General features: G+C 38.5%; 1 protein-coding gene and 1 long non-coding RNA gene across 5 annotated transcripts; one reads left to right on the top strand and one right to left on the bottom strand.

Annotated features, from left to right (window-relative positions):
- Positions 1–1,356: 1,356 nt before the first annotated feature.
- Positions 1,357–25,406, top strand: LOC131313033 (UDP-N-acetylglucosamine diphosphorylase 1-like). 4 transcript variants are annotated; one of them, XM_058341092.1, is made up of 17 exons: positions 1,380–1,531; positions 1,606–1,779; positions 1,978–2,032; positions 2,747–2,898; positions 3,313–3,348; positions 4,419–4,458; positions 5,466–5,558; positions 5,638–5,750; positions 5,831–5,905; positions 15,827–15,866; positions 15,997–16,079; positions 16,180–16,257; positions 19,093–19,236; positions 20,420–20,487; positions 23,153–23,267; positions 23,374–23,530; positions 25,118–25,406. In XM_058341092.1, the coding sequence occupies exons 2-17, from the start codon at positions 1,615–1,617 to the stop codon at positions 25,213–25,215; spliced, it is 1,512 nt and encodes a 503-aa protein (XP_058197075.1). In that variant the 5' UTR covers positions 1,380–1,531; positions 1,606–1,614; the 3' UTR covers positions 25,216–25,406. The 4 variants fall into 4 exon arrangements, with proteins under 4 accessions (XP_058197076.1, XP_058197075.1, XP_058197077.1 ...); XM_058341093.1 differs by lacking the exon at positions 3,313–3,348 and having other exon boundaries at positions 1,357–1,779; XM_058341094.1 differs by lacking the exon at positions 23,374–23,530 and having other exon boundaries at positions 1,381–1,779.
- LOC131313035 (uncharacterized) lies at positions 23,369–24,052 on the bottom strand. The gene is made up of 2 exons (XR_009196058.1): positions 23,824–24,052; positions 23,369–23,549 (listed from the first exon to the last, which is right to left on the bottom strand). It is a non-coding gene; the product is annotated as an uncharacterized LOC131313035 (long non-coding RNA).
- Positions 25,407–25,633: the final 227 nt, after the last annotated feature.

Raw genomic sequence — 25,633 nt, forward strand, 5'->3', positions numbered from 1 at the left:
AGGTTCTTATTTGTTAAGTACTTAAGCCATCCACAGTTGTATAATAAAAAAAGGATAATCAAAAACTGACACATCAACTTTTGATTATTCACTAAAGAGGTTTCTAAGCTTAATAATGTTAACTTTCACTATGGGCATTTCTAGTCTATAACCAAAATATGGGGTCTACTACAATTTCACTCTCTATCCCCCTCTGTTTTCGGTCATTCACTTTCCTCCATTTACGTTTTTTATGGGTTAAAATATATCGATTCCCTCAATTTTTGGAAAAAAAAATCGATGACTTCCTGCCCTCCTATTATGATTTATTTATTATTTTTTTTGGGGGGGGGGGGGGGGGGGGGGGGGGGGGGGGGGGGGGGGGGGGGGTGGGGGGGGGGGGGGGGGGGGGGGGGGGGAGGGGGGATAGAAACAGGAAGAAGAGTGAAACACCTTAATCTAGCGACGATGACTTGAATTGTAGATGATCAAGAGATATGAGTTTTACTTTTAAAGGAAAAGAAAGAGAAATAGTTTGAAGGTGAAGTGAAAAAGACATAGAGTAGGTGAAGAAGCTTGGCTACATAAAATTTTTATTCTTCAAATTTATTTTTTTTACCAAAAAAAAAAGCGTAGGCGAAGAAGATAGAAAGAAAATACCAGTTGAAACACGTGTGTATATAAATTTTAGAACTAGTTAACTAATGCGGTGTAGGGTTCACAAATTTTGATTATTGAAAAATGTTGCTAGTTTTGGTTATCCAAAGCCCAAAATTTGATTATTTCTAAGGATGTTGTTAAGTTTAATTATACCATTATGAGCGATCTTTTACACCAACATTGTCAACTTTAAAAACAATTAGCATTTGATTATACCACTATGGATGACCTTAGAGCATCCGCAATGTAATAATCAAAAGTGAATAATCAAAACTTGTCACGTCAGCTTTTGATCATTCATTTAGAGCGTTGCTAAAGTTAGCAATGTGAAGTCCCACATTGTTACTTTTGATTATTCAAATGCCCAAATTTGATTATTGATTAGGAGGTTGCTAACTTTGATTATTACAATGTGAGCACTTTTTTAAGCACACATTGCTAACTTTAGCAATTTTTTGATTTTGATTATTACATTATGGATGCTTTTATTTTTCATTTACGAGACAGATTGTTCTCTTACAATACATCACTTTTAAATAAAAGAAGTACTTATTTGAGTAAGTGGAAAGGAAAAAATGCTAACATGCTAACCACACTCTCCGGATTGATATTTGTGAAAATGTATGAATACTAGTGAGTGCAGGGAAATTCTAACTTATTATGGTTGGGGGGTTGGGAATAAGAATAAATGTACGTGGCTTTAGAAGCTCCCCTCCGGTCCAAGTGGTTGATTCTTGTCTTCCTCGCTAAGTAGTACTCCAATGTTACACAAACGCAACCACCCAACAACTGAAACAGGAAAACTCCAGAGAGCTCCAAACCACACATCTCTGCGCGCGCGCGCACACAAAGTGAGAGTGATAGAGATCTAGAGAGAGAAACACTGAGATCTGTATATATATATATATATATATATATATAGAGAGAGAGAGAGAGAGAGAGAGAGAGAGAGAGAGAGAGAGAGAGAGAGAGAGAATGAGGGAACCAGCTACGCAATTTGTCGACGGTAACAACAATGGATCGTCATCGCCTCCACAAGCCCTCCTTGAGAGGCTCAAGGATTACGGCCAAGAAGACGCTTTTACCCTCTGGGACGAGCTTTCTCCCGACGAACGCGACCTTCTCGTTAGGGACATCGAAGTGAGTCAATTCCCACACAACATTTCACCACATTCACATTTTTGTATTTAGTTCGTTAGATCTCTCTCATCTTCTATCATCGTGAATTCAATTTGCGTTCCAATCCAATTTTTATATTTAACAATCGCCTCGACTAATTCAATATTTTTTTATTCGATTGTTTCGTGCTTTAAATCCGATTCTGTTGATCGAATTCAGGGCATAGATCTTCCAAGGATCGACAGGATCGTCCGTTGTTCATTTCAATCCCAAGGTAGCACTCTCTTATTTGAAACAAACCGCATATCAGTCCGTTTCACACAAGGGGTTCCACATTTTAGTTAAAATGCAGACCTTTCCATTTGTCTCCTTTCCTTTTCCGATCAAATTTTGATGATCCGGGCGATTGATTTTATGGGTACCCGCGAGAAATCGGCAAAAAATGACCGGGAAGTACTTGATTTGAGCAGTTTTTATTTGAACTGTTCAATAAAAAACTATTCAGATGAAGTCATTTTCGGTCATTTTTTTTGCCGATTTCTCGCGGGTACCCTTAAAATCAAGTTTTGAATACCTTGAGCAGCTCAGATCATCAAAGTTCAATCGGGAGAGGGGTCTGCATTTTAACTAAAATGAGGACCCCTCATTTGAAACAAACCGTGTGTGTATACACACACGTAGATATATACTACTCGACTGGGCACACGTGTTGCATGTGCAAATCGTGTTATGCAAAAGATAAAAAGAGAAGTCTTGAATCTTGATTAAGCTGCATTGAAATCTGGGATGTGAGAGAGTAGAATAGAAAAGAGTTTGGGGTGGCAGTTCTGTTTGTCTTCCTTCTTGGCAGTTTCTTTAGGTAATTAAAGCCTAGTTTGGGACAACGTCGTGTGAGCCACAGTAATAGATGATAGATACATATATACATAGGTGGATGTGTTTTTAGTGGGAATATACGCTTCTTTTTTCTGTTTTCCCAATTGTTCAGGAGTTCAGGCAGCGGCAATCGAACCAGTGCCGGAGGGTAGTGTATCGACTGTGGAGGAGCGAACGCTAGAAGAGAGAGAGAAATGGTGGAAAATGGGGTTGAAGGCTATCTCAGATGGCAAGTTAGCTGTGTTGCTTCTTTCTGGTGGCCAGGTATTCTATCTTATTTTTAAAAAAAAATTAGAATCCACACCCCGCGATGATAGACAAGCAAAAAGGCTACAAGATAATAGGCTACAAGATAATAGACCCAAAAAGAGGCTACACGTGATAGACCTCAAACGTGGTTACACGTGAGGGGCGATGTTAAGGAAATATAGTTCCACATTGCTTGAGAATGGAATGGGTGATCACTTAATAACATTTGGGACCTCTCCACTCATTGCCAATTGGCTTTGAGATGGATATAAAGTTTCCACAACTTCTTGTACAGTTCAACTTGTGTGGCTCGTGATTCTAGGAGTTATTATACTTCAACTTTTTGTGGTGAATATTTTACAAAACCAAAAAAGGTGAAATTACTATTTTTTTTTGTTAATGATGTTTGCTTTATGGGGAATCTACAAGTGGGAATTCGGTGATGGATATGTTCATGCAATCCAAGTAAGAATGCAACTTTGTTAATGATCTGCGAATAAGGAGTTTATACCCATTCTGTGCATAAATGTTGATAGCATATTCCAGATTCTTGTTATCTGAACCCATTCGAGAATAGCAAGGGGAAAGAAAAACCAAAATAAGGACTTATGGTAGGGCTGATACGTGATAATGTCATAGGGGATAGTGTTGTTATCTACTGCCGTGGGAGAGCAATTCAGGGCCAAAACAACCCCTTTTTTCTTCCCTGGAATCAGTCTTCTCTGCAGTCTGAGATTGGATTGTAGATAATTGTTGGTGTAATCTTGGCCATCCGAAAGTGTTTCTAATGGCTTAGATATGTTAAAAGAATTTTACCAGGATGTCTTTTTGAAATCGGGACCACTAATTACTGAGATGGACCTCTGATATGCAACTGTCCAATTGAGAGAAGCCGGGTCATTTTTTGATACCCCAGAGGCCAGATCCATTGCCTTGTTGGACAGATTACTGTGTGCATAACATATCTGTCAAAGCTAAACATATTTATTAGGGAAAGTTGATCATTTGGTTTCTGTTAGTCATTGGATTCACGACTTTGGTTGTTACTTTGATCTTTCTACAAGTAAAATGGTGGTTAATTGTGAAATTTATAATTAGTAACAGAGGTTCAATGGTAGTTTATTGTTTCAGCAGCTATTATTTGATGTCCTCTTCTTTTTAAGTGATACAAAAAAGATTAAATGCTGCTGTCAAAACGAAATACATCATTATGTTTGGAGATTTAGCAGTAAATGAAGTGCAAAAGTAAGGAACTTTTTGTTTCTGTTTTTCATTCACAGTCACACTTATAACTTATCAGTACTACGAGGGAAGCTACTGCTATACATTCATCGATAAAGAAAGGGAGATGTTATGTCTTTTTTGAAAGTATACGCTTGTTATTCTAATGCTGGCTTTCTGAGTCTGTTCTTCTCAGTGTTTCTTATTTCATATTACGTGCTCTTCTTTGATTTGTGCACTACCATAAAGCCTTTGAAGGTTGACTCTTTTGGTGGTTCATAGATGTGCTTCTCATGGTTGAATTCGGAATGCAGGGAACTAGGCTGGGAAGCTCAGATCCAAAGGGCTGTTTTAGTGAGTATTGTGTTGTTATTGGATTCTTACAACTTTTAGTGCCTTCAAATGTTCATTGGCTAATATTGCAGCAAACAATCTAGTGCTATCAATAATTGCCTACCATGCTCAGCCTAAAGGGGCTAGATTTTCTTGAGTTTGGAAACACGGGATGGGAGTGCTACTTGAAGAGATAGCTTGATTGATATATACACGCTTACATATACGAAAACTTACTCTTTCTTTATCCACTTCTTTAGGAAGCATGCAGGAGATCAAACATTTTTATACTTCTCAAATCCTAGACCTCCAACCTACTTTGATTTGTATAATTCCACCATTTGAGGAATTTATCTCTCTCTCCTTCCAGTTGACGTCAAGGAATCATGATTGACCCGAATAACTTTTTTTTATGTTGAATGAGAGGGAATGATCTAGTAATTGTGGAATTTTCCATTCTCAGAAAACACACATCGGTCAACAAACAAGTGAAACAGCTTTGCTCCTTATTCTGTATGTTTGTTTTTTCGTTCACTTTCTATCTCATCCCTCAAAAAGTTCATTGGTAATTTGTTTGTACCTGTGGGTTTATCGCATTACGATTCATGCCTGTTGTACGAGGTTTGCCCCGTTTACGGCACCTTGCTTTTAAATAATATTTTTTCTCTTATCAGAAAAAAAAACTAGTGGAAAGGGCATAGTCATTATGGTATTCACAGTATTATAAGTTGTGTGATTAATAGCTACAGATTTCCTTTTTTTATCTCTTGAAGTTCATCTTCCTTTTATCTTCCATAGAAATCCCAAATATGCACACACATTGGCCTATGTAAAGGCCCTTTGATTATATTTCAATGATTTCATCACCATGAGGAAATCCTTATTTTCTCCTGGATTTCAGGAATTTTTGTGGTTCCTTTGTAGATGTGGATGCATATACCTCAAAGATTGCTATTTCCTTCTTTTGTATTGTTTGGTAAAGATTCTAATTTCTTAGATGACTCTATGTTGTAACCTCATCAATGCAGAGATTGGACTTCCGTCTGGAAAGTCACTTTTCCAACTTCAAGCTGAGCGAATTTTATGTCTGCAAAAATTAGCGGCTCAATCTCTAAGTGAGGGTGAGGTTCATCTTCTGCGTTCTTTAGTCCATACTTGGTGACTCTTGCCATCCTAATTCTTCAGCTAAATTTTATGCAGGCTCGGCTGGGTTTGTGCATATTCATTGGTACATAATGACAAGCCCATTTACTGACGACCCAACACGCAAATTCTTTGAATGTCACAAATATTTTGGTCTTGAAGCTGATCAAGTAAGATGCAGCAATTTTTTGTGCTTTGGACGTAGTTCTTAGTATTTACTTAACCTTTCAGAAGACATCTTTTCATGCAGGTCACCTTCTTCCAACAGGGTACCATACCTTGTGTCTCAAAGGATGGTAGATTTATAATGGAAACCCCATACAGAGTAGGTTTTGTTCTTTTTTTTCTTGCACATACTGTTTCTTTTTATGTAAATCTTGGTGGAGTCTCTTGATTTGAATTAGTCTTTGGAATTCCCTGCTATTTGTTGGAGACTTGAAGAAATAACCAACTTAGCTGCTGCCCAGAATTGGTAAAATGCTAAAAGTAAAGCTTATCCAGCTTGGCAAATTAATGATCTAGTCTTGGGTTTACATTCTATGCATATCTAGTGGTAGCTGTTGCAAAGGATCAACCTATCACAAGTGGTAGTGATTAGAAGGACCAAGTAATCCCAAGATCTTCTTAGGTACTTTGTGTATTCATATATTATGCAATTTGTTCTTTGAAAGGGATTATGTTTTGCCGCATATCCCTTTCCAATTATTTTGTTCTATTTTTCAGGGCCAGTTTCTGAGTTTCACACCTAGTTTTGTCACTTTCGTAGCTGACGAAAAACCTGTGAAATTTTGAAAGCAAAAAGAACGTCTCGTAGAACCTAAAGGCAGTTCCCACTCATTTTGTATCAGATGTACATTAGAACTTTAGGTGGAGCCTGAGATGTCTGAAGATCAAGAAACGATAAGTCCTAAAGCAATGCAACACTAGTTGGGAAAAAAGTAAAGACATAATATAGGCAACAAATAACAAAGAAGAGTAAATCGAGGCAAGGAAAGCAATAGTGTTAAGTTGACAATTGTCTCGAAAACTTAAGCTGTTTGAAAATTTGTCTGGATACTATGTTCTACCTTTATGCTTAAGTCAACAAGTGTATTGTTTTCTCTGGGGTTGGGAGCGAACATTTCCTGGCATCACAATATGTGTATGATTGAACAAAACTGACTGAGAATACAGTATTTGTCATTTTTGCTGATATGATCCTGTATTATTGTTAAGTTCCAGTAGTCCCAAAAGATTAAGCCTTTAGGAAAAGGGTCCAACAATGTATATCAAGCTATCTAACACCCTCCCTCATGTGCAACCCCGTCTTGCACGTGGAGATGCAAACATCCACACATATTGCGGTGGAATGCGAAGGGGAGAAACGTAATGCAAACAGGGACCAAATGCAAATAAAGACTTGAACCCAAGATGTCACACCCCATCCCGAAAAAAAATACCACACTAAATTTATTTTCCGAATGGGATGGACCCACGTCTTGGCCCTGCTCAAAAAGTAAATAAAAGCACCAGCTAGGTGTCCAGCTCATAAAAAAAAACTTAACTTGCATATATACGGAAATAACTGTCATACAAGACGTGCCCACATATATTTACAACATATACAACCACCAAAAATAGGCACATAATCAAAAGAGTCAAAAAGCTAGACTTCTATATACACAACTCCTGTCTAGACTCTGCAGTGGACCCACGTGCCGTCACGCACCTGAAAAGAAAATGCTGTGGGGGTGTGAGCTATCAACTTGCTCAGTGAATGTACTTATCCATAATAAGAGAAGCAATAAAGACAAGGGCTATCCAACAATTTAAACAAGAATATTCTGCCCACAATAACGTTCCATTACGTAATATTCATAACGCCACTAAGGCAAATTCCATATCAACGCCACTAAGGCAATTCTCTTTACGCCACTAAGGCAAGAGTCGTCACGCCACTAAGGCAATATTTATCCACGCCACTAAGGCAATATTCAATAACGCCACTAAGGCCATATTATAACGCCACTAAGGCTACGATCATATTCTCGCTTAGGAGCTCAAGCCAAATATTAACCATTTCAATACGAAAAACAACTCTACACCGTGTCTCATCTTCTGCTATTAAAAATAAGAACACCCACCTCGAGGTCCAGCCAAAAAGGTACCAACACGAGCTCACTCCCTACGTGGAGTCGCGGTGCTCGTTGCCGCTTCCGAACCTGGCGTGGAACACACAAATCCACACATGTGAATATGGAGTTTAAATCGAAAGGAAATAACAAACAATAACTCAAATACTCCTTCCCACAGTCAAGTGTAGCACATGATTTTCAGCTATAACAACCTTAAATGAATATTTCAACACTTAGATTCAGATTTTCACCATATACAATCAATTCCCAATATTCATCATTTAATTTCTGCACCTAAGTAACAGTTTCCAACATAAAACATCACTTTCAGCAACCTATAAACCATTTTTCAGCACAGGATTCGAATTTCCAGCAACTAATAAAAATTCCAGCACCTATTACTCACAGTTTCAACATCCAAAAAAACTATTTCCAGCATTCTTTTACAGCCATTACAAAGCTTTATTAGACCCCATTAGAAATGTTTTCAACCTAGGTGCAAGATAAATTAATAATTCCCTCACGCAGGATAATTTTTCCAAAAGTATCATTAGCAACTTTACAGCAACAACAAACAACGGCAACAACACTGCCCCAAGTCGGTTCCTTTTTTTTTTTTTTTCCTCCGCTTCTCCTCATTAACAAAATTTAATCAAAATTTAACCCCAAAATCAAATCTTTCATATTAGAGAGACTAAGAATACCTGCAATCACAACTAACAATTCCAGCAGAGAAAATGAACAAGGAATAACCCTAGTTAGGAGAACTTGGAACCCAATTGATTCTCAAAATCCTAAAATTACTCAATTCAATTACAGATATGTTACTGATCAATATGGAAAACTAAGAATTACCTTCCGAAATTAGAACTTATGTTATCGTTAAACCTATCTTCCTCGTTGCCTCTCACTGCGCCTTATTTTTCTTTTCTTCTTCTCCTGAACGATTTCTTCTTCTTTCCTTTTTTTTAATTTTCCACTAGGTTTGTATCACACACATGCACAACAAGGGCTCTCCACGTGCACACACAGCACATGCCTTTCTTTTATTTTACACCTTGAACCCAATAGTTCTAGGAAATCACAGTGAAGGCCCACAATAAAAATAAAATTCACTTTTAATAAGCCTACTTCTTTTCTTTTCTTTTTTAAAAAAAAAGTCGGGTCTTACAATTATCCTCTCGTTAAAAGAATTTCGCCCCCGAAATTCACTTACCTTATGGAAATAGATGTGGATATTGAGCTCTCATACTTTCCTCAGTCTCCCAAGTTGCCTCCTCGACCGCGTGACTCCTCCATAAGACTTTTACCAATGGGATAGTCTTGTTACGCAAAACTTGATCTCTGCGATCTAAAATTTCTACTGGTTGCTCCACATAAGTTAGATCCTCTTTTAGCTCTATCGGCTCAGAAGTCAACACATGAGATGGATCCGCAATATACTTTCGTAACATGGAGACATGAAACACATCATGGAGTCGGCTTAACTCCGGTGGCAATGCCAAGCGATACGCCGTAGACCCAATCCGCTCAATGATCTCATACGGCCCAATATATCGTGGACTCAACTTGCCTTTCTTTTTGAACCTCATAACCCCTTTCCATGGTGATACTCGAAGAAACACCCAATCACCCACTGCGAATTCTAAGTCTCTCCTCCGCTTATCTGCATAACTTTTCTGGCGACTTTGTGCAATTTTCAAGCGATCACGAACCACTTTAATTTTATCGACAGTGACTTGAATCAACTCTGGTTTCGACAACCACCTTTCTCCAACTTCACTCCAACATACAGGAGTTCTACACCTCCGACCATATAAAGCCTCGTATGGTGCCATGCCAATGCTAGTCTGATAGCTATTATTATAAGCAAATTCCATCAACGACATATAAGCATCCCAACTGCCTTTGAAGTCCAATACACAAGCACGCAACATATCTTCCAAAATTTGAACAGTCCGCTCAGATTGCCCGTCGGTCTGAGGGTGAAAAGCTGTACTAAACTTCAAAGTAGTACCCATTGCTTGTTGCAAACTCGGCCAAAATCTGGAAGTAAATCTAGGATCTCGATCAGCAACAATCGACACTGGAGCCCCGTGCAAACGGATAATCTCATCAACATACAATTTAGCATACTTATCAACTGTATAGGTGGTATTAACAGGTAGAAAATGCGCGGACTTAGTCAATCGATCCACAATCACCCAAATAGAATCATAGCCTTTTTGAGAACGAGGAAGTCCACTCACAAAGTCCATCGTAATATGCTCCCACTTCCATACAGGAATAGGAAGAGGTTGCAATAAACCTGCGGGTCGTTGATGCTCGGCCTTTACTTGTTGACATACTAAACATCGAGCTACAAACTGAGCTATCTCCCTCTTCATCCCAATCCACCAATAGTGCTCCCTAAGATCACGATACATTTTGGTACTACCCGGATGCATAGTATAAGCTGAACTATGTGCCTCTTCCAAAATCTCTCTCTTCAAAGCTTGGTCCCTAGGTACACACAATCGATTTTCAAATAACAATAACCCATCCCGAATAACAAAGTCTGTCCGCGTCCCATCTCTCACTCCATCGATAAACTTCTTCAATTTTCGATCTCGATATTGAGTCTCCCGAATCCAATCAATCAATAGAGGTCTCACTCTAAAATGAGCTATCAAAGCGTTAGTATTTGTCATGGCTAACTGCACACCCATCGAAGTCAACTCGGTAAAAATATCAACACGAGTACATTGAACACATGCCAATCTACCTGAAGATTTTCTGCTCAAAGCATCTGCCACAACATTTGCTTTTCCAGGATGGTAGTGAATACTGCAATCATAATCGTTAATTAACTCTATCCATCGTCTTTGTCTCAAGTTCAAGTCCTTCTGTGTAAACAAATATTTCAAACTCTGATGGTCGGTAAAAATCTCACAAGCTTCGCCATATAAGTAATGTCTCCACAACTTTAATGCAAACACAACTGCCGCTAACTCCAAATCATGAGTTGGATAATTGCGTTCATGGTTCTTTAATTGTCTTGAAGCATAAGCAATTACCTTTCCACGCTGCATCAGCACGCATCCCAAACCCTGGTGTGAAGCATCGCTATAGATAACAAAGTCTCCCGCGCCAGAAGGAATAGTCAAAACTGGAGCTGAAACCAATCTAGCCTTTAGTTCTTGAAAACTCCGCTCACAAGCGTCAGTCCACTCAAACTTCACTGCTTTCTGAGTCAATCTAGTCAATGGTCTAGCAATCGCTGAGAAACCTTTAATAAATCGACGATAATAGCCCGCCAAACCCAAGAAACTTCGGATCTCAGAGACATTCGTTGGGCATTCCCATTTAACTACAGCCTCCACCTTCGCAGGGTCAACACAAATTCCATCTCCAGATATCACATGTCCCAAGAAAACCACTCTATCCAACCAGAACTCACATTTGCTAAACTTTGCAAACAATCGCTTTTCTCGTAAAGTCTGCAATGCAATGCGTAGGTGTTTCACATGTTCCTCCTTGCTTCGTGAGTATATCAAGATATCATCAATAAAGACAATAATGAACGAGTCAAGATAAGGCTGAAATACCCGATTCATTAAGTCCATAAACACGGCTGGAGCATTAGTCAACCCGAAAGGCATAACCAGGAATTCATAGTGCCCGTATCTCGTACGAAAAGCAGTCTTTGGAACATCACTATCTTTCACTTTTAGTTGGTGATACCCCGATCGGAGATCAATTTTTGAAAACACTGTAGCTCCCTGCAACTGATCAAATAAATCATCAATTCGAGGTAAGGGATACTTGTTGCGCACTGTTACCTTATTGAGCTGACGATAATCAATACACAATCTCAATGTACCATCCTTCTTTTTAACGAACAACACTGGAGCTCCCCAGGGCGACACACTAGGTTGGATAAAACCTCGGTCAAGCAAATCTTGTAGCTGAATTTTTAATTCTTTCAACTCGGTAGGAGCCATTCGATACGGTGCTATAGATATAGGAGCAGTCTCTGGAAGTAACTCAATAGAAAACTCTACCTCTCTATCCAGCACAATTCCCGGCAACTCCTCTGGAAACACATCTGTAAATTCCCGCACCACTGGAATATCCTCCAATTTAACCTCTAATTTTGTTGTATCTATCACATGCGCCAAATAACATTCACAACCCTTCCTGAGCAATTTCCTGGCTTCAATTGCTGATATAAGACAAGTAGGAGTAACATTGCGCTCACCACAAAATTTAACCTCAGTTTCATTAGGAACCCGAAATATTACCTCTTTCTTGAAACAATCTATAGAAGCATGATATGACGCCAACCAATCCATGCCCAATATTATATCAAAATCATGTATGTCAAGAGGCACTAAATTCACAAGTAATTCTTTTTCACCCACACGTACCACACAACCCCTATATGTCACATCTACCAACACCACTTCCCCAATAGGAGTACACACAGATAAACAATGATCTAATAATGTAAGGGGCTGATTTAAACACATGCCAAATGATAGGGACACATACGAATGAGTAGAGCCGGGATCAATTAAAATATGTGCATCCCTACTAGAAACATTTAGTGTACCTGTAACAACATCAGGTGTCGCCTGAGCATCTTGCCGAGTCATAGCAAATACTCTGGCCTGAGTGCGAGGTCCATTGGAAGATCCCCCACCTCTCTGAGGAGTCCTGGATGACGCTGTATTGCCACTAGCCACACTACCCACCGATGGAGAAACAACAGATGTCACAGGACAATCACGAATCTTGTGCCCAGGTTGGTTGCAACGATAACATCTCTCTTGCTGTTTTCCCTTACAATCTCGTGCCATATGCCCACTCGCTCCACAACTGAAACAAGTAATATCTCGTGTACCACTACCTGAGGAAACACTGGTTTGTTGTCTAGGTTGTTGCTTTTGAGAACTCCCCTGGTGACCACCAAATGGAACATTCTGTTGTGGCCTACCCTGAACTCCGCTCAATTGAGATCCCTGAAACCTCTGTCTAGATGATCTAGCCTCAAATTGACCCCTCCTATATTGTGCTTGCCTTTCTTTCTTCTCAATAACACTCTTCTCTGAAATCTTTGACTTATGTACCAAGTCAGAATATCTCTTTGCTTCATGAGTAGCAACTCCAGCTCGAATGTCGGGATCCAAACCAAATTGAAATCTTCTACACTTAGCATCCTCTGTACGGATTAAGTCTGGTGCAAACCGAGATAATTTGATGAACTTAGCATCATATTCAGCAACAGACATACTTCCTTGCCTCAAACTAGAAAACTCGTGCTCCATATCATATCGATACAACAGAGGAAAGTATTGCTCATTGAAAGCTGCGATAAATTCTTTCCACGTAACCTTTTTCGGCACTGGAGGCTCCGATTCCCCAATTGCTGGTGTAGTCAGCAATCCTTTAGTAGCTTCCCACCAAAATCGAGCTTGATCTTTTAACATAAAAGGGGCTAGAGTAACTTTTTGATCATCAGAAACACTCATGACATCAAAAATAGACTCCATCCTCTTTAGCCATTCCTCTGCTTCCAATGGTTCCACACCACCAGAGAATGTTGGAGGTTGAAGTTTCATAAACTGTTCATGAACGGTACTACGTGGCTGATTTGATGAGCTTGCTTGTGCACCCGTTTGAAACTCAATAAACCGTGCAAGAGCCTGCAAAATATCTGATTGACTTTGAGCACTAGGTTCACCTTGACCCGCTTGACCCCCTGAATCTTTCTCCTGACCATCCATAACTTTATCTGCCATTGAACTCAAGATAAGCAATAAATATCATTGCAGCTCAATATTTATCATGCCAGCAAAAATAAGCTAACCACTAACTCAACTGACTCCCTATGGTCCACTGCAAGTTCTAGACTCAAAAATGTCTACAGAACCTAATAACCATAGGCTCTGATACCAAAAATTGTCACACCCCATCCCGAAAAAAAATACCACACTAAATTTATTTTCCGAATGGGATGGACCCACGTCTTGGCCCTGCTCAAAAAGTAAATAAAAGCACCAGCTAGGTGTCCAGCTCATAAAAAAAAACTTAACTTGCATATATACGGAAATAACTGTCATACAAGACGTGCCCACATATATTTACAACATATACAACCACCAAAAATAGGCACATAATCAAAAGAGTCAAAAAGCTAGACTTCTATATACACAACTCCTGTCTAGACTCTGCAGTGGACCCACGTGCCGTCACGCACCTGAAAAGAAAATGCTGTGGGGGTGTGAGCTATCAACTTGCTCAGTGAATGTACTTATCCATAATAAGAGAAGCAATAAAGACAAGGGCTATCCAACAATTTAAACAAGAATATTCTGCCCACAATAACGTTCCATTACGTAATATTCATAACGCCACTAAGGCAAATTCCATATCAACGCCACTAAGGCAATTCTCTTTACGCCACTAAGGCAAGAGTCGTCACGCCACTAAGGCAATATTTATCCACGCCACTAAGGCAATATTCAATAACGCCACTAAGGCCATATTATAACGCCACTAAGGCTACGATCATATTCTCGCTTAGGAGCTCAAGCCAAATATTAACCATTTCAATACGAAAAACAACTCTACACCGTGTCTCATCTTCTGCTATTAAAAATAAGAACACCCACCTCGAGGTCCAGCCAAAAAGGTACCAACACGAGCTCACTCCCTACGTGGAGTCGCGGTGCTCGTTGCCGCTTCCGAACCTGGCGTGGAACACACAAATCCACACATGTGAATATGGAGTTTAAATCGAAAGGAAATAACAAACAATAACTCAAATACTCCTTCCCACAGTCAAGTGTAGCACATGATTTTCAGCTATAACAACCTTAAATGAATATTTCAACACTTAGATTCAGATTTTCACCATATACAATCAATTCCCAATATTCATCATTTAATTTCTGCACCTAAGTAACAGTTTCCAACATAAAACATCACTTTCAGCAACCTATAAACCATTTTTCAGCACAGGATTCGAATTTCCAGCAACTAATAAAAATTCCAGCACCTATTACTCACAGTTTCAACATCCAAAAAAACTATTTCCAGCATTCTTTTACAGCCATTACAAAGCTTTATTAGACCCCATTAGAAATGTTTTCAACCTAGGTGCAAGATAAATTAATAATTCCCTCACGCAGGATAATTTTTCCAAAAGTATCATTAGCAACTTTACAGCAACAACAAACAACGGCAACAACACTGCCCCAAGTCGGTTCCTTTTTTTTTTTTTTTCCTCCGCTTCTCCTCATTAACAAAATTTAATCAAAATTTAACCCCAAAATCAAATCTTTCATATTAGAGAGACTAAGAATACCTGCAATCACAACTAACAATTCCAGCAGAGAAAATGAACAAGGAATAACCCTAGTTAGGAGAACTTGGAACCCAATTGATTCTCAAAATCCTAAAATTACTCAATTCAATTACAGATATGTTACTGATCAATATGGAAAACTAAGAATTACCTTCCGAAATTAGAACTTATGTTATCGTTAAACCTATCTTCCTCGTTGCCTCTCACTGCGCCTTATTTTTCTTTTCTTCTTCTCCTGAACGATTTCTTCTTCTTTCCTTTTTTTTAATTTTCCACTAGGTTTGTATCACACACATGCACAACAAGGGCTCTCCACGTGCACACACAGCACATGCCTTTCTTTTATTTTACACCTTGAACCCAATAGTTCTAGGAAATCACAGTGAAGGCCCACAATAAAAATAAAATTCACTTTTAATAAGCCTACTTCTTTTCTTTTCTTTTTTAAAAAAAAAGTCGGGTCTTACACAAGACCTCTTACAACCTGAGCTCTGATACCATGTTAAGTTACCAATAGTCCCAAAAGCTTAAGTTGTTAGAAAATGGGCCCAACAATGTATATTCAGGTATCTAACATTATTTAGTTGCTTATTAGTTGGTTATATTTGTTAATATTTTGAAGAAAGTGGTTTGGTTGGCTTTGGTGTTTGATAGAATTGATAATGTCGTACCTTGTAGTTCAACATTTTCCGGGCAACTCTTTGCATTGTAACGTGATAATGGTAGTGAAATTGTCTTCTGTCTTCTTTTTTTATTTATTTAACTATGTTTGTAAAACCAGGTTGCAAAGGCTCCAGATGGAAATGGAGGAGTTTATTCAGGTAAATTCCTAGAGCTCTGTCATGTGTCCCTTGTAACCATTTTACATCGATTCTTTGCTACCTTGTCGCTTGATGTATTCCTTGATGTATTCAAAACTAATTGGATTTTGGACGCCAACCAATGGAGCAGCTTTGAAATCTTCAAGACTGTTAGAAGATATGGCCACGAGAGGGGTTAAATATTTGGACTGCTATGGGGTCGATAATGCATTAGTGAGTTTTTCACTTGACTTTGATTGTTTTGTTCTTGTTCTAATTGATATTTCTTAGAAACTTGTCCTATTAGATATAGTGATTAGCGTCTTGAAAGCAGGTCCGTGTTGGTGATCCCACTTTCTTGGGCTATTTTATAGACAAAGGTGTAGCCGCAGCTGCAAAAGTGGTCCGCAAGGTGAGAAACCTTAATGGTTTTCATAAACTTGTGTGTGAAATTTGACTTTGATCTCAGTTGTGCAACGTGTTATACTGTGGACTTCGGAACGCTATAATCTCTCATTGCATCCGTCCTCTATCGTTCGTTCTGGAACTAAGGCTTCGCTGAAATGGGACAACCTCTGTACAAGAGACTGTTGGAGCATCCACTCAAAATCAATTGGCAATTAGTAGAGGCCCATTCTTATCTACTAGTTTTGGAAGTTATAATTAACCCATGTGGACAAGCTCAACGCCCTGCACATGTGCCTTGACCCCTTCGTGGAGACACAAACAAGAATCCGTAGCGAAACTAGGTCCGCTTAAGGCACAAACAACGGGGCAATCAATCAAGAGAGATTTGTCCAAAAGCCTCCGAAAGCCTAGCTCAGATACCATGTTATAGCATTCACTCAAAACCAATTGACAATGATTGGAGAGGCCGCCAATGCTCATGTACTAGTTTTGGAGGTTAGAATTAACCAATGCGGGACAAGCTCTAATAGAGGCTACACAACATCTAAAATACTTGAATTTGCATACTATTTGAAGTTTTTGTTTATGTGTGCATATTAACCAAAAGACTAATGACTCGTATGCCAACCTCAATTTATGAAGAAGAAACTCACTGGGAGGGAACACATAAAGACTGAAAACTAAACTAATCAAAGAATAAAATCGTTCAGGTACACTTGAATTTTCAATCAAATTCATAAGCAAACCTCCCCCAAGTTTTACTAAGTCACATGCCCATCCATTCTCATAAATTTTTATTTTCCTGCCTTCCAGTCATCTTGGAATATCATTTGTTTGGGATAAATTGGTAATTATAAAGACCATTATCGAATATTGGTATGTATAAGCAGAAAGTAGTCACACGCCTGAGGATATTTCTCATTTATTTATTTTATCATCGACCTTCAAATATCAGTCAAAGAAAGAACTAAGGTGGAATGCTCCTGGAATCACCGTTCCAATTACCCCCTTGCATTGTTGCCACTTACAAAACCACCATGCCTCTCTCTCTCTCGGGGTGGTTCCGGGGACATCTAAAAAAATATCTCATAATTTCCGATCAAATTTTAATGATCCGAGCCGCTCAATGTGATCAGAACGTGATTTTAAGGGTATCCGCGAGAAATCAGCAAAAAAAAAGACCGGAAATGGCTTGATCGAACAATTCTGAACAATTTTTTGTTGAATGGTTCAAATAAAAATTGCTCAAATCAAGACTTTTCCGGTCATTTTTTTTGCTAATTTCTTGCGGGAACCCTTAAAATCATATTCTGCACACATTAAACGGTTCGGATCATAAAAATTTGATCGGGAACTATGAAATTGAGATTTGATATGTTTTTATAGATGTCCCCGGAACTACCCCGTATATTGATATATACGCACACCCCAAGCTTCTACTAAGGGCGCTCTTAACTTGTTAAGGACTTACCTTATTCCGATCAAATTTTGATGATCCGAACCGTTCAATGTGTGGAGAACGTGATTTTAAGAGTACACGCGAGAAATCAGAAAAAAATACGACCGGGAAGGGCTTAATCCGAACAGTTTTTCATAAAAATGAACTTGTTAAGGACTTCCCCTTTTCTGTTCAAATTTTGATGATCCGAACCGTTCAATGTGTGCAGAAAGTAAATTTAAGGGCACACTCTAGAAATTGGCAAAAAAATATGACCGGAAAGAGCTTGATCTGAACAGTTTTTTCATAAAAATGCATTTATAGCGTTTTCATGAAAAACTGCTCAGATCAAGCCCTTCCAGATCATATTTTTTGCTGATTTCTCGCGTGTACCTTTAAAATCACGTTTTAAACACATTGAACGGTTCGGATCATCAAAATTTGATCGGGAACAATGTCCTCATGAGGTCCTTAACTTAGCAAGTTAAGGGCGCCCTTAGTAGAAAGGGACTGTGTGTGTGTGTATATATATATATATAATCGGAACGGTTCAAGGGACACCCTTAAAAAACACCCAAAAAAACACCCATAATCTCAATCTCATAGTTCCTAATCAAATTTTTATGATCCGAACCGCTCAATGTGTGCAGAATGTGATTTTAAGGGTGCCCGCGAGAAATTAGCAAAAAAAATGACCGGAAAAGGTTTGATTTGAGCAGTTTTTATTTGAACCGTTCAATAAAAAACTGTTCGAAACTGTTCGGATCAAGCCCTTCCCGGTCATTTTTTTTACTGATTTCTCACGGGTACCTTTAAAATCACGTTCTGATCACATTGAACGGCTCAGATCATCAAAATTTGATCGGGAACTATGAGGTGTTTTTTTAGGTGTCCCCGGAACCGCCCCGTGTATGTATGTGTATATATATATATATATCGGAACGGTTAAGGGATGCCCCAAAAAAACACCTAAAAAAACACCAATAATCTCAATCTCATAGTTCCAGATCAAATTTTTATAATCCGAACCGTTCAATGTGTACAGAATGTGATTTTAAGGGTGCCCGCGAGAAATTAGCAAAAAAAATGACCGGGAAAGGTTTGATTTGAGCGGCTCAGATCATCAAAATTTGATCCGGAACTATGAGGTGTTTTTTAAGGTGTCCCCGGAACCGCCCCGTGTATATATATATATATATATATATATATTCTAGATTTGAAGGTTCATAGGGTGAAATGTCAAAACTTAAACTTGACTAACTAAATACGCTGACCAATGTAGGTATTCAGTGCTGTCTTAATTGGTATTTAATCTTGATTTCTTTTCCCTCTTTTGAAGTTCTCCCTTACAATTAGAAAGTAAGAAGCTATTGAATTTCAAACGCGTTGCATTCAACACAGGCATACCCACAAGAAAAGGTTGGCGTGTTTGTACGGCGGGGGAAAGGTGGACCTCTATCTGTAGTTGAATATAGTGAGTTGGATCCATCACTGGCTGGTGCAATAAACCAAGGAACTGGTCGTCTTCGCTTTTGTTGGAGTAATGTAAGCTTCTTTGCTACCTTTGCTCAGCCTAATTGTGCTTGTTCTTAACGAGTATCTGCTTCCTGTAACATAAGACCAACAAAAATCTTGTAAGCCAACTGCCTGAAGATTCAGAGGCTGTTTGTTTCTATATATCTTTTCAGTATTGCCAAGTGCTGAGTGATTCTGTTAAATGCTACCGTGTTGGTAAAGTCCATTGTTTAAAACTATCTAAACTTCCATGTTTGATCAACTTTCTAGTTTTAGTCCTTTGAGTTCAATAATAAGTGGAGGTACGCTTCTGGACCTTTTTAGTTCTTTTGAACAATTTATGCTAATATAACATTCCTGGTATTCGACTGTTCATTCTGCACAAGTTCTCTGTTGCAATGAACAACTTCAATTGCATGGGTAGAGATGGCACATAGCTTAACAAACAAGCCTCCTTTGTTGGTGCATATTTAGACAACCAATGACCTCTTGCTCTAATAATGAAAAGCTGCACAGCACTGTTCATAGTTGTGAAGTCTTTAGAGATACTGTTAACTAGGCATGATATTATACTCTGTCATCTCGGCATTTAAGTCATGATTTAGGCTAAATAAATTAATGGACCTTTACATTCAGTTCTGTTGTTTCCTCAGAATACTATATAATTTTTTTGAGAGATAAACATGCACACATAAAGAATGGTAGGGAAAGAGACTGCAAAAATAAGAAGGAAAACAAATGATGAAATAACATGCACATTATGGGCGAAAGAAAGTTGGTAGTTGTTTGGCGCTGGTGGAGGCTTGTGCTATCAATCATGACCATGCGAGTTCAAATATGAGAGCACTCCCATGTCTTATTCTGTCTGCCGTCTGGTACCCCCCAGTTCTCACCCTTAATCGGGATCTCAATACGAGTAACGTCCTTTGGTTAAGCTTGCAAGGAAGCTAGAGAAATTTCATGTGCTTTTCCCATCTAGTTTTCGTAATTTACTCGGATTTTTATACCAATATATATGTTTGATCAAACTAATAAATCACAAAATCATCTGCACTTCCGCCTGCTATATCCTTCAAAGTCAAAACAGCATAATGGTTTTTTTTTTTTTTTTTTGAATATGTCACCTAAACAGCATAATGGTTCAGTTACATGTTTTCCCCATCTTTGTGCTAGCTTGTATATTGCTGAATTTCTTGTGGTTCATGCTTTTCAGCTGTGCTTACATATGTTTACTTTGGATTTCCTGAACCAAGTAGCAAGTGGCCTTGAGAAGGACAGTATGTGAGTAGTAATATCCTTCTCATTCTCATTTTCACATTTTCTTTCATATTTCAGGCAGTCAAATTCGTTTCGCGAGTCCAATAATATGATTTCTGGTTTATGGAAAAGAATGTCAAATATTCAATTTGTGTTGTCATGGCTCACGACAATGATATTTTAGAATGACTTGATCAATGTAAAAAGATATTTTTCCAAAGATTTTGATTTGAAGAAAAAACACGTCAGTTCACTTGTTAATCTATAACGCCACGATGTTTTTGTTTGAGATATGTAGAACGAATTAGTACTCTTTGGAGGAGATTGTTCTGAGCATTTTGATAGTTGCATCCTATAATAAAAACAAGGGTAAATTTCAGATACACCCCTTGTACTTTCCCCGTTTTTCAATTACACCCCCTACATTTCATTTTTAAACACTCACACCCCTTGTACTTGAGACTTGTTTGAAACGGTTAGTATTTCCGCTGAAATACCCAATCGTATTGCCTTTCCTTATTCCCCTTTTTTCAAACAGGGACAATACTACAAGCGATTCCAGCTTGTGATAGCATAACCAAAATATTGCATTGCCTTTTCAATTTATTACAAGGAGACACCAATTTACTGCATTGGTTCTACTGGATTACGTAATCCATTAACAAAACATTGAATTGGTTCTACGGGACCGGGAATATACTGGATTACATGCACATTCTACTTAGATAAATACAACACCATAAAATAGATAATGGCAACCCAAGTTGCCACCAACATCCCCCTCTGCCTTCTTTCCTCAGCCTTGCTTTTCTCCAACTCCCTTTCTAACCAATCAATGTTCTGCAACAGCTCGTCCCTTCCGCAATCACAAGCTGGAGGGTCAACCCACTCAAAAAAATCGCATTTTGTGTGCTGTATAAAAAAAATATTACATCAGCACTCATTTTTTATATTTAATGTGTATGATTATATTTAACTTACCAGAAACCTTGCACACCTGTAAAACTGTCTTCCCATGGATGATGGTATGTTAGACGTACGCAGAGGAGCTGGTTCACCGCAATGTCACATGGGGGCCTGGTTAGGTCGATTTCGAGTTGAGGGGGAACGGGAGTAAGAAGAAGAAGAAGCCATGGGTGTTTTTTCAATCCTATCAGTGGAAAGAAACAATATATAGGATGTAAATAGTTTTTAGGGGCAAACTGGTTTTATAAAAGATGTTTTAGGAGGGAAACTTCCCGCCAATACACCATTACCTGCCTTTTCGTTAAAATTGACGGAAATACTAACAGTTTCAAACTAGTCTTAAGTACAAGGGGTGTGAGTGTTTAAAAATGAAGTGTAGGGGGTGTAGTTGAAAAACGGGGAAAGTACCAGGGGTGTATCTGAAATTTACCCTAAAAGAATTCTCTTGATAATAGTAATTTTAGCGGTGACCACCTTCTCTAAAGCTCTTGATTGATTTTATAAATGGTAGACCAGTTGTCGGTAAATTTAGTTCCTTGTGGAGCTGCTTACGTAAAATATAATTTCATAAAAAATCATTTTGAATTTAATCTGTCTTCCGCCTCCCTTGATGTCGTAAACCATTTAGATATTGAAGATATGAAATATTAACACATTAAGTTCATTCTTTACAGCAGTTCGCCCTAATTGACTTCCTCTATAGGTTTTCCTGCCAAAGTGAATGTGTATAGAACACTTTTGCAGATAATCTCACACGGAGAGATTCATCGCATAATTATTTACAATTGTCTAATTCTCTCAATTGCGAGGTACCCTTCGAGTTGTCCATGCCATTCTCTGCATGTTTTCCATATGCATTTTTCGTTTTCTTATTTCTTGAACCTTTTTTGCGTTTCTGAATAAAAACTAAAAAATATTATTTTGGGACAGTTTTACTACTTAAAGTTTTAGGTACCACCTGTCATCACTTACACTTTCATAGGAAAATGAATCATTCCCAAGGATGATGTGGATTGATTCATAATGGGTTATTATTATCTTCTCTTTTTTTTTTTTTTCTGAGAAAAGGCCTCGAGGCCTTTTGTCACACCTTATTTATCTCCTCTTGGTTTTTATTTGTGTTGTGTCTACTTCGTTCAATATTGTGCTGCTGCTTCACGTTGAATCATCAATCACCCAGAATTCATAAACTCCGGTACCAATATAGGGTATGGATACTTTGTACGAGTCTAAGCGTCATATTCATTCGATTTTTGTGTCCAATAGCTCATCAACATGCCATAATATCCGTACATCTTAATAAGCAGTGCTTGTCATGTAGTGTAGGGCATTATTTTGTTTGCAAAGTGCAATCCAGCATTCATGAATATATGGGACATATGGTAAAGTGAACGGGTAAATATTCTTGCTAGTTACGCCTAAACTTGATTTTAAGTTGTAATGGGAGAAGAAAAAAGACCAGATCTTCAATCAGCGGTTGTATTGTGCAATTGGATGATTATTCATGCTTCGTTCATGGATAGTCAAGCTTGATGGTTGATTTCTTTGCTTTGCTAGTTATCTGTTTTGTAGAGCCTTTTTTCCTGTTTGCCTCCGGGGCATTCTCCTCTTATATGATATGCCATGCCCAATACTTTACTGTGCTCTTCATCTAACTTTTTTCCCGGCACAGCTGAATTAATTTTCAGAGATTGATCTAAAACTTCATGCAATGTGAGTGCAGTTATCATCTTGCAGAGAAGAAAATCCCTTCAATCCATGGACAAACCATGGGATACAAATTAGAGCAGTTTATTTTTGATGCATTTCCCTACTCACCTTCCACAGCCCTTTTTGAGGTCTCTCTCTCTCTCTCTCTCCAGCCCTTTTATGTTGTCATCTTATAAGTTACTTGTGATTTAACTATATCACCTTTGGATTTTTCAAAATACTTAAAATATTTAGGTGTTGCGCGAAGAGGAATTTGCACCAGTAAAAAATGCCAATGGGTCAAATTTTGACACTCCAGACAGTGCGCGGCTGCTAGTTCTCCGTCTCCATACTCGTTGGGTGGTTGCTGCAGGAGGTTTCTTAACGCATTCAGTGCCCCTATATGCAACTGGTATTATTGATTATACTCCCTCCGTCCCTTTATTATAGTCCAGTATTCCATTTTGGGCTGTCCCTTAATAAGTGTCCATTTGGTAAAGTTAGTGGGTAAAAGTTGATACATTGTCTATTTTGTCTCTAAAAGTAGATTCCATTTTGAAAAGTTAGTGAGTAAAAAGTGTAATGATGATGGGTAAGTAAGAAAAGTGGAGGAAAAAATTGATGTGAAAGGTATAATGATGATGTTTTTTTAATAAGTTGGAGTTACGAAGTAGGACATTTAAAAAAGGACGGAGGGAGTAATACATATGATTAAGTCCTTTCCTTTTTTTCTTCTTCAAGGGAAAGAAATTCTTATTAGATATCCCAAGTGATTGACAGATCTGGATCCTCTGAAGATTCCTCTGTGAGGATCGTGTGAGACTTTTAACCTGGAGCTGCCACCTCATTAATGAAAGAGATGCAAGGGTGGTTAATGCGAGACTCCTTTTCAAAAGTGAAATGACATCATTTAGCAAGCAAAAATCTCAAAACGGAGAGAAAACAGAAACTCCCCAAACGTTCTCTCTCTCTCTCTCTCTCTCCTTTGCAATTCCTGTTTTCCCCCACACCCTACAACCAGACCCTTCTAAACTCTTCCTTATCCCATATCCAACCCCATGGTATCATCGGGATTTTTTCCGAGCGTTGGTCGTTTATTCTCCCTCCCCAGTTCCATTTTCATCCAAATCAAAGGATAAGCTCCATCGTTTTCTATCACCAGACCCTTCTAAACTCTTCCTTATCCCACATCCAACCCCATGGTATCATCGGGATTTTTTCCGAGCGTTGGTCGTTTATTCTCCCTCCCCAGTTCCATTTTCATCCAAATCAAAGGATAAGCTCCATCGTTTTCTATCGTGTTCCAATCTCAAGGTTTGTTCCTTGATCCATTTTGGGCGTTTTTAACTTTGTTTGGTATGTGAAAGGAATAGAATTTCTGGTATAAATTAGCAAATATTAGGGCCAGATTAGTGAGTCTAATCAGTTTTGTTTCAATTCCATTCCGAAATAGCTTTTGATTTAAGTCAAATATTGATACAAATCTCTGATTCTCTGATCATCAAATCATGTTAATGACCCATCAAACCACTGATAGTGTAGAAACAAAAAAAATGAAGCCGGAACTCCAAGATTCTATGTCCACTGCTGCAATAATAGCAAACTTGATAAGTTGGAGATAGGTTTTAGTCAGAGTTTGGTAGGGAGGATAAGAAGATTACGCCGGCGGAGGGCCTCTGTTTTCTCTCCGTTTATGATATTAGTGGCTAAGCGACATCGTGTTGTCTAAAATGAGGAGTTCCCTATTATCCACCCTTGAATCTCTTCATTAATGAGGTGGTAGCTCCAGGTTAAAACTCTCACATGATCCTCACAGAGGATCCGGGTCCGCGATACTCACAAAGGAATCCTTATAGAGGATCCGGATCCTTGATGGACGGACGGACTAGTGTTTCTGTTCCATACAACAAACGGCCCATCTGATAAGGGTTTTAAGAGTTAATAAAGTCGTTTCAATTTTTTCGCTTTAACGGCGGGGTGTCTCGTGTTTTGAATCCAGGTGTGGAAGTTTCACCGCTTTGTTCTTATGCTGGAGAAAACCTAGAAGCTATTTGCCGTGGGAGAACATTTCATGCACCTTGTGAGATCACGTTCTAGTTGCGACTTTTTTCTTCATCAATAATCAGTTTAGTGGCTCTGTTTTGTTTAAATGTGTAATGAACTGAGGCCTGAAAATATATGTACAACTGCGAATGCTGTTATTTGTGCGAAGGACAAGGGTTTGGCTAGCTTGAGCTACAAAGTGTGGCCTAATAATAATCTCCATTTTTGCCTCGTGATTTTTAAAACCGAGACTCAAACCTAAAGCACTTTCTTTGAAACAGAGACAATATAATCGTGCATGATGATTATAGTTTGGAAATCCTTACAAGAAAGAAACTCTCGCTGAACGACTGACAATTGTGGTAGGTCTGGGTCTCGGTTTTGCGGAAAGAAAGAAATGATAAAATACAAACAAAAAAGCAAATGAAGTGAAATTAGGTAGTCATATTGCTTGATTAGGAAAAGGAAGGGT

Source organism: Rhododendron vialii, chromosome 13a (genome assembly GCF_030253575.1).
Source record: "Rhododendron vialii isolate Sample 1 chromosome 13a, ASM3025357v1".
Taxonomy (NCBI): Eukaryota; Viridiplantae; Streptophyta; class Magnoliopsida; order Ericales; family Ericaceae; genus Rhododendron; species Rhododendron vialii.

Coding starts and splice junctions, on each gene's coding strand:
- LOC131313033 (XM_058341092.1), top strand. CDS start 1,615: ATGAGGGAACCAGCTACGCAATTTGTCGACGGTAACAACAATGGATCG. Junction 15,867..15,996: donor AAATGGAGGAGTTTATTCAG/GTAAATTCCTAG, acceptor CCAATGGAGCAG/CTTTGAAATCTTCAAGACTG. Junction 20,488..23,152: donor GGCCTTGAGAAGGACAGTAT/GTGAGTAGTAAT, acceptor ATGTGAGTGCAG/TTATCATCTTGCAGAGAAGA.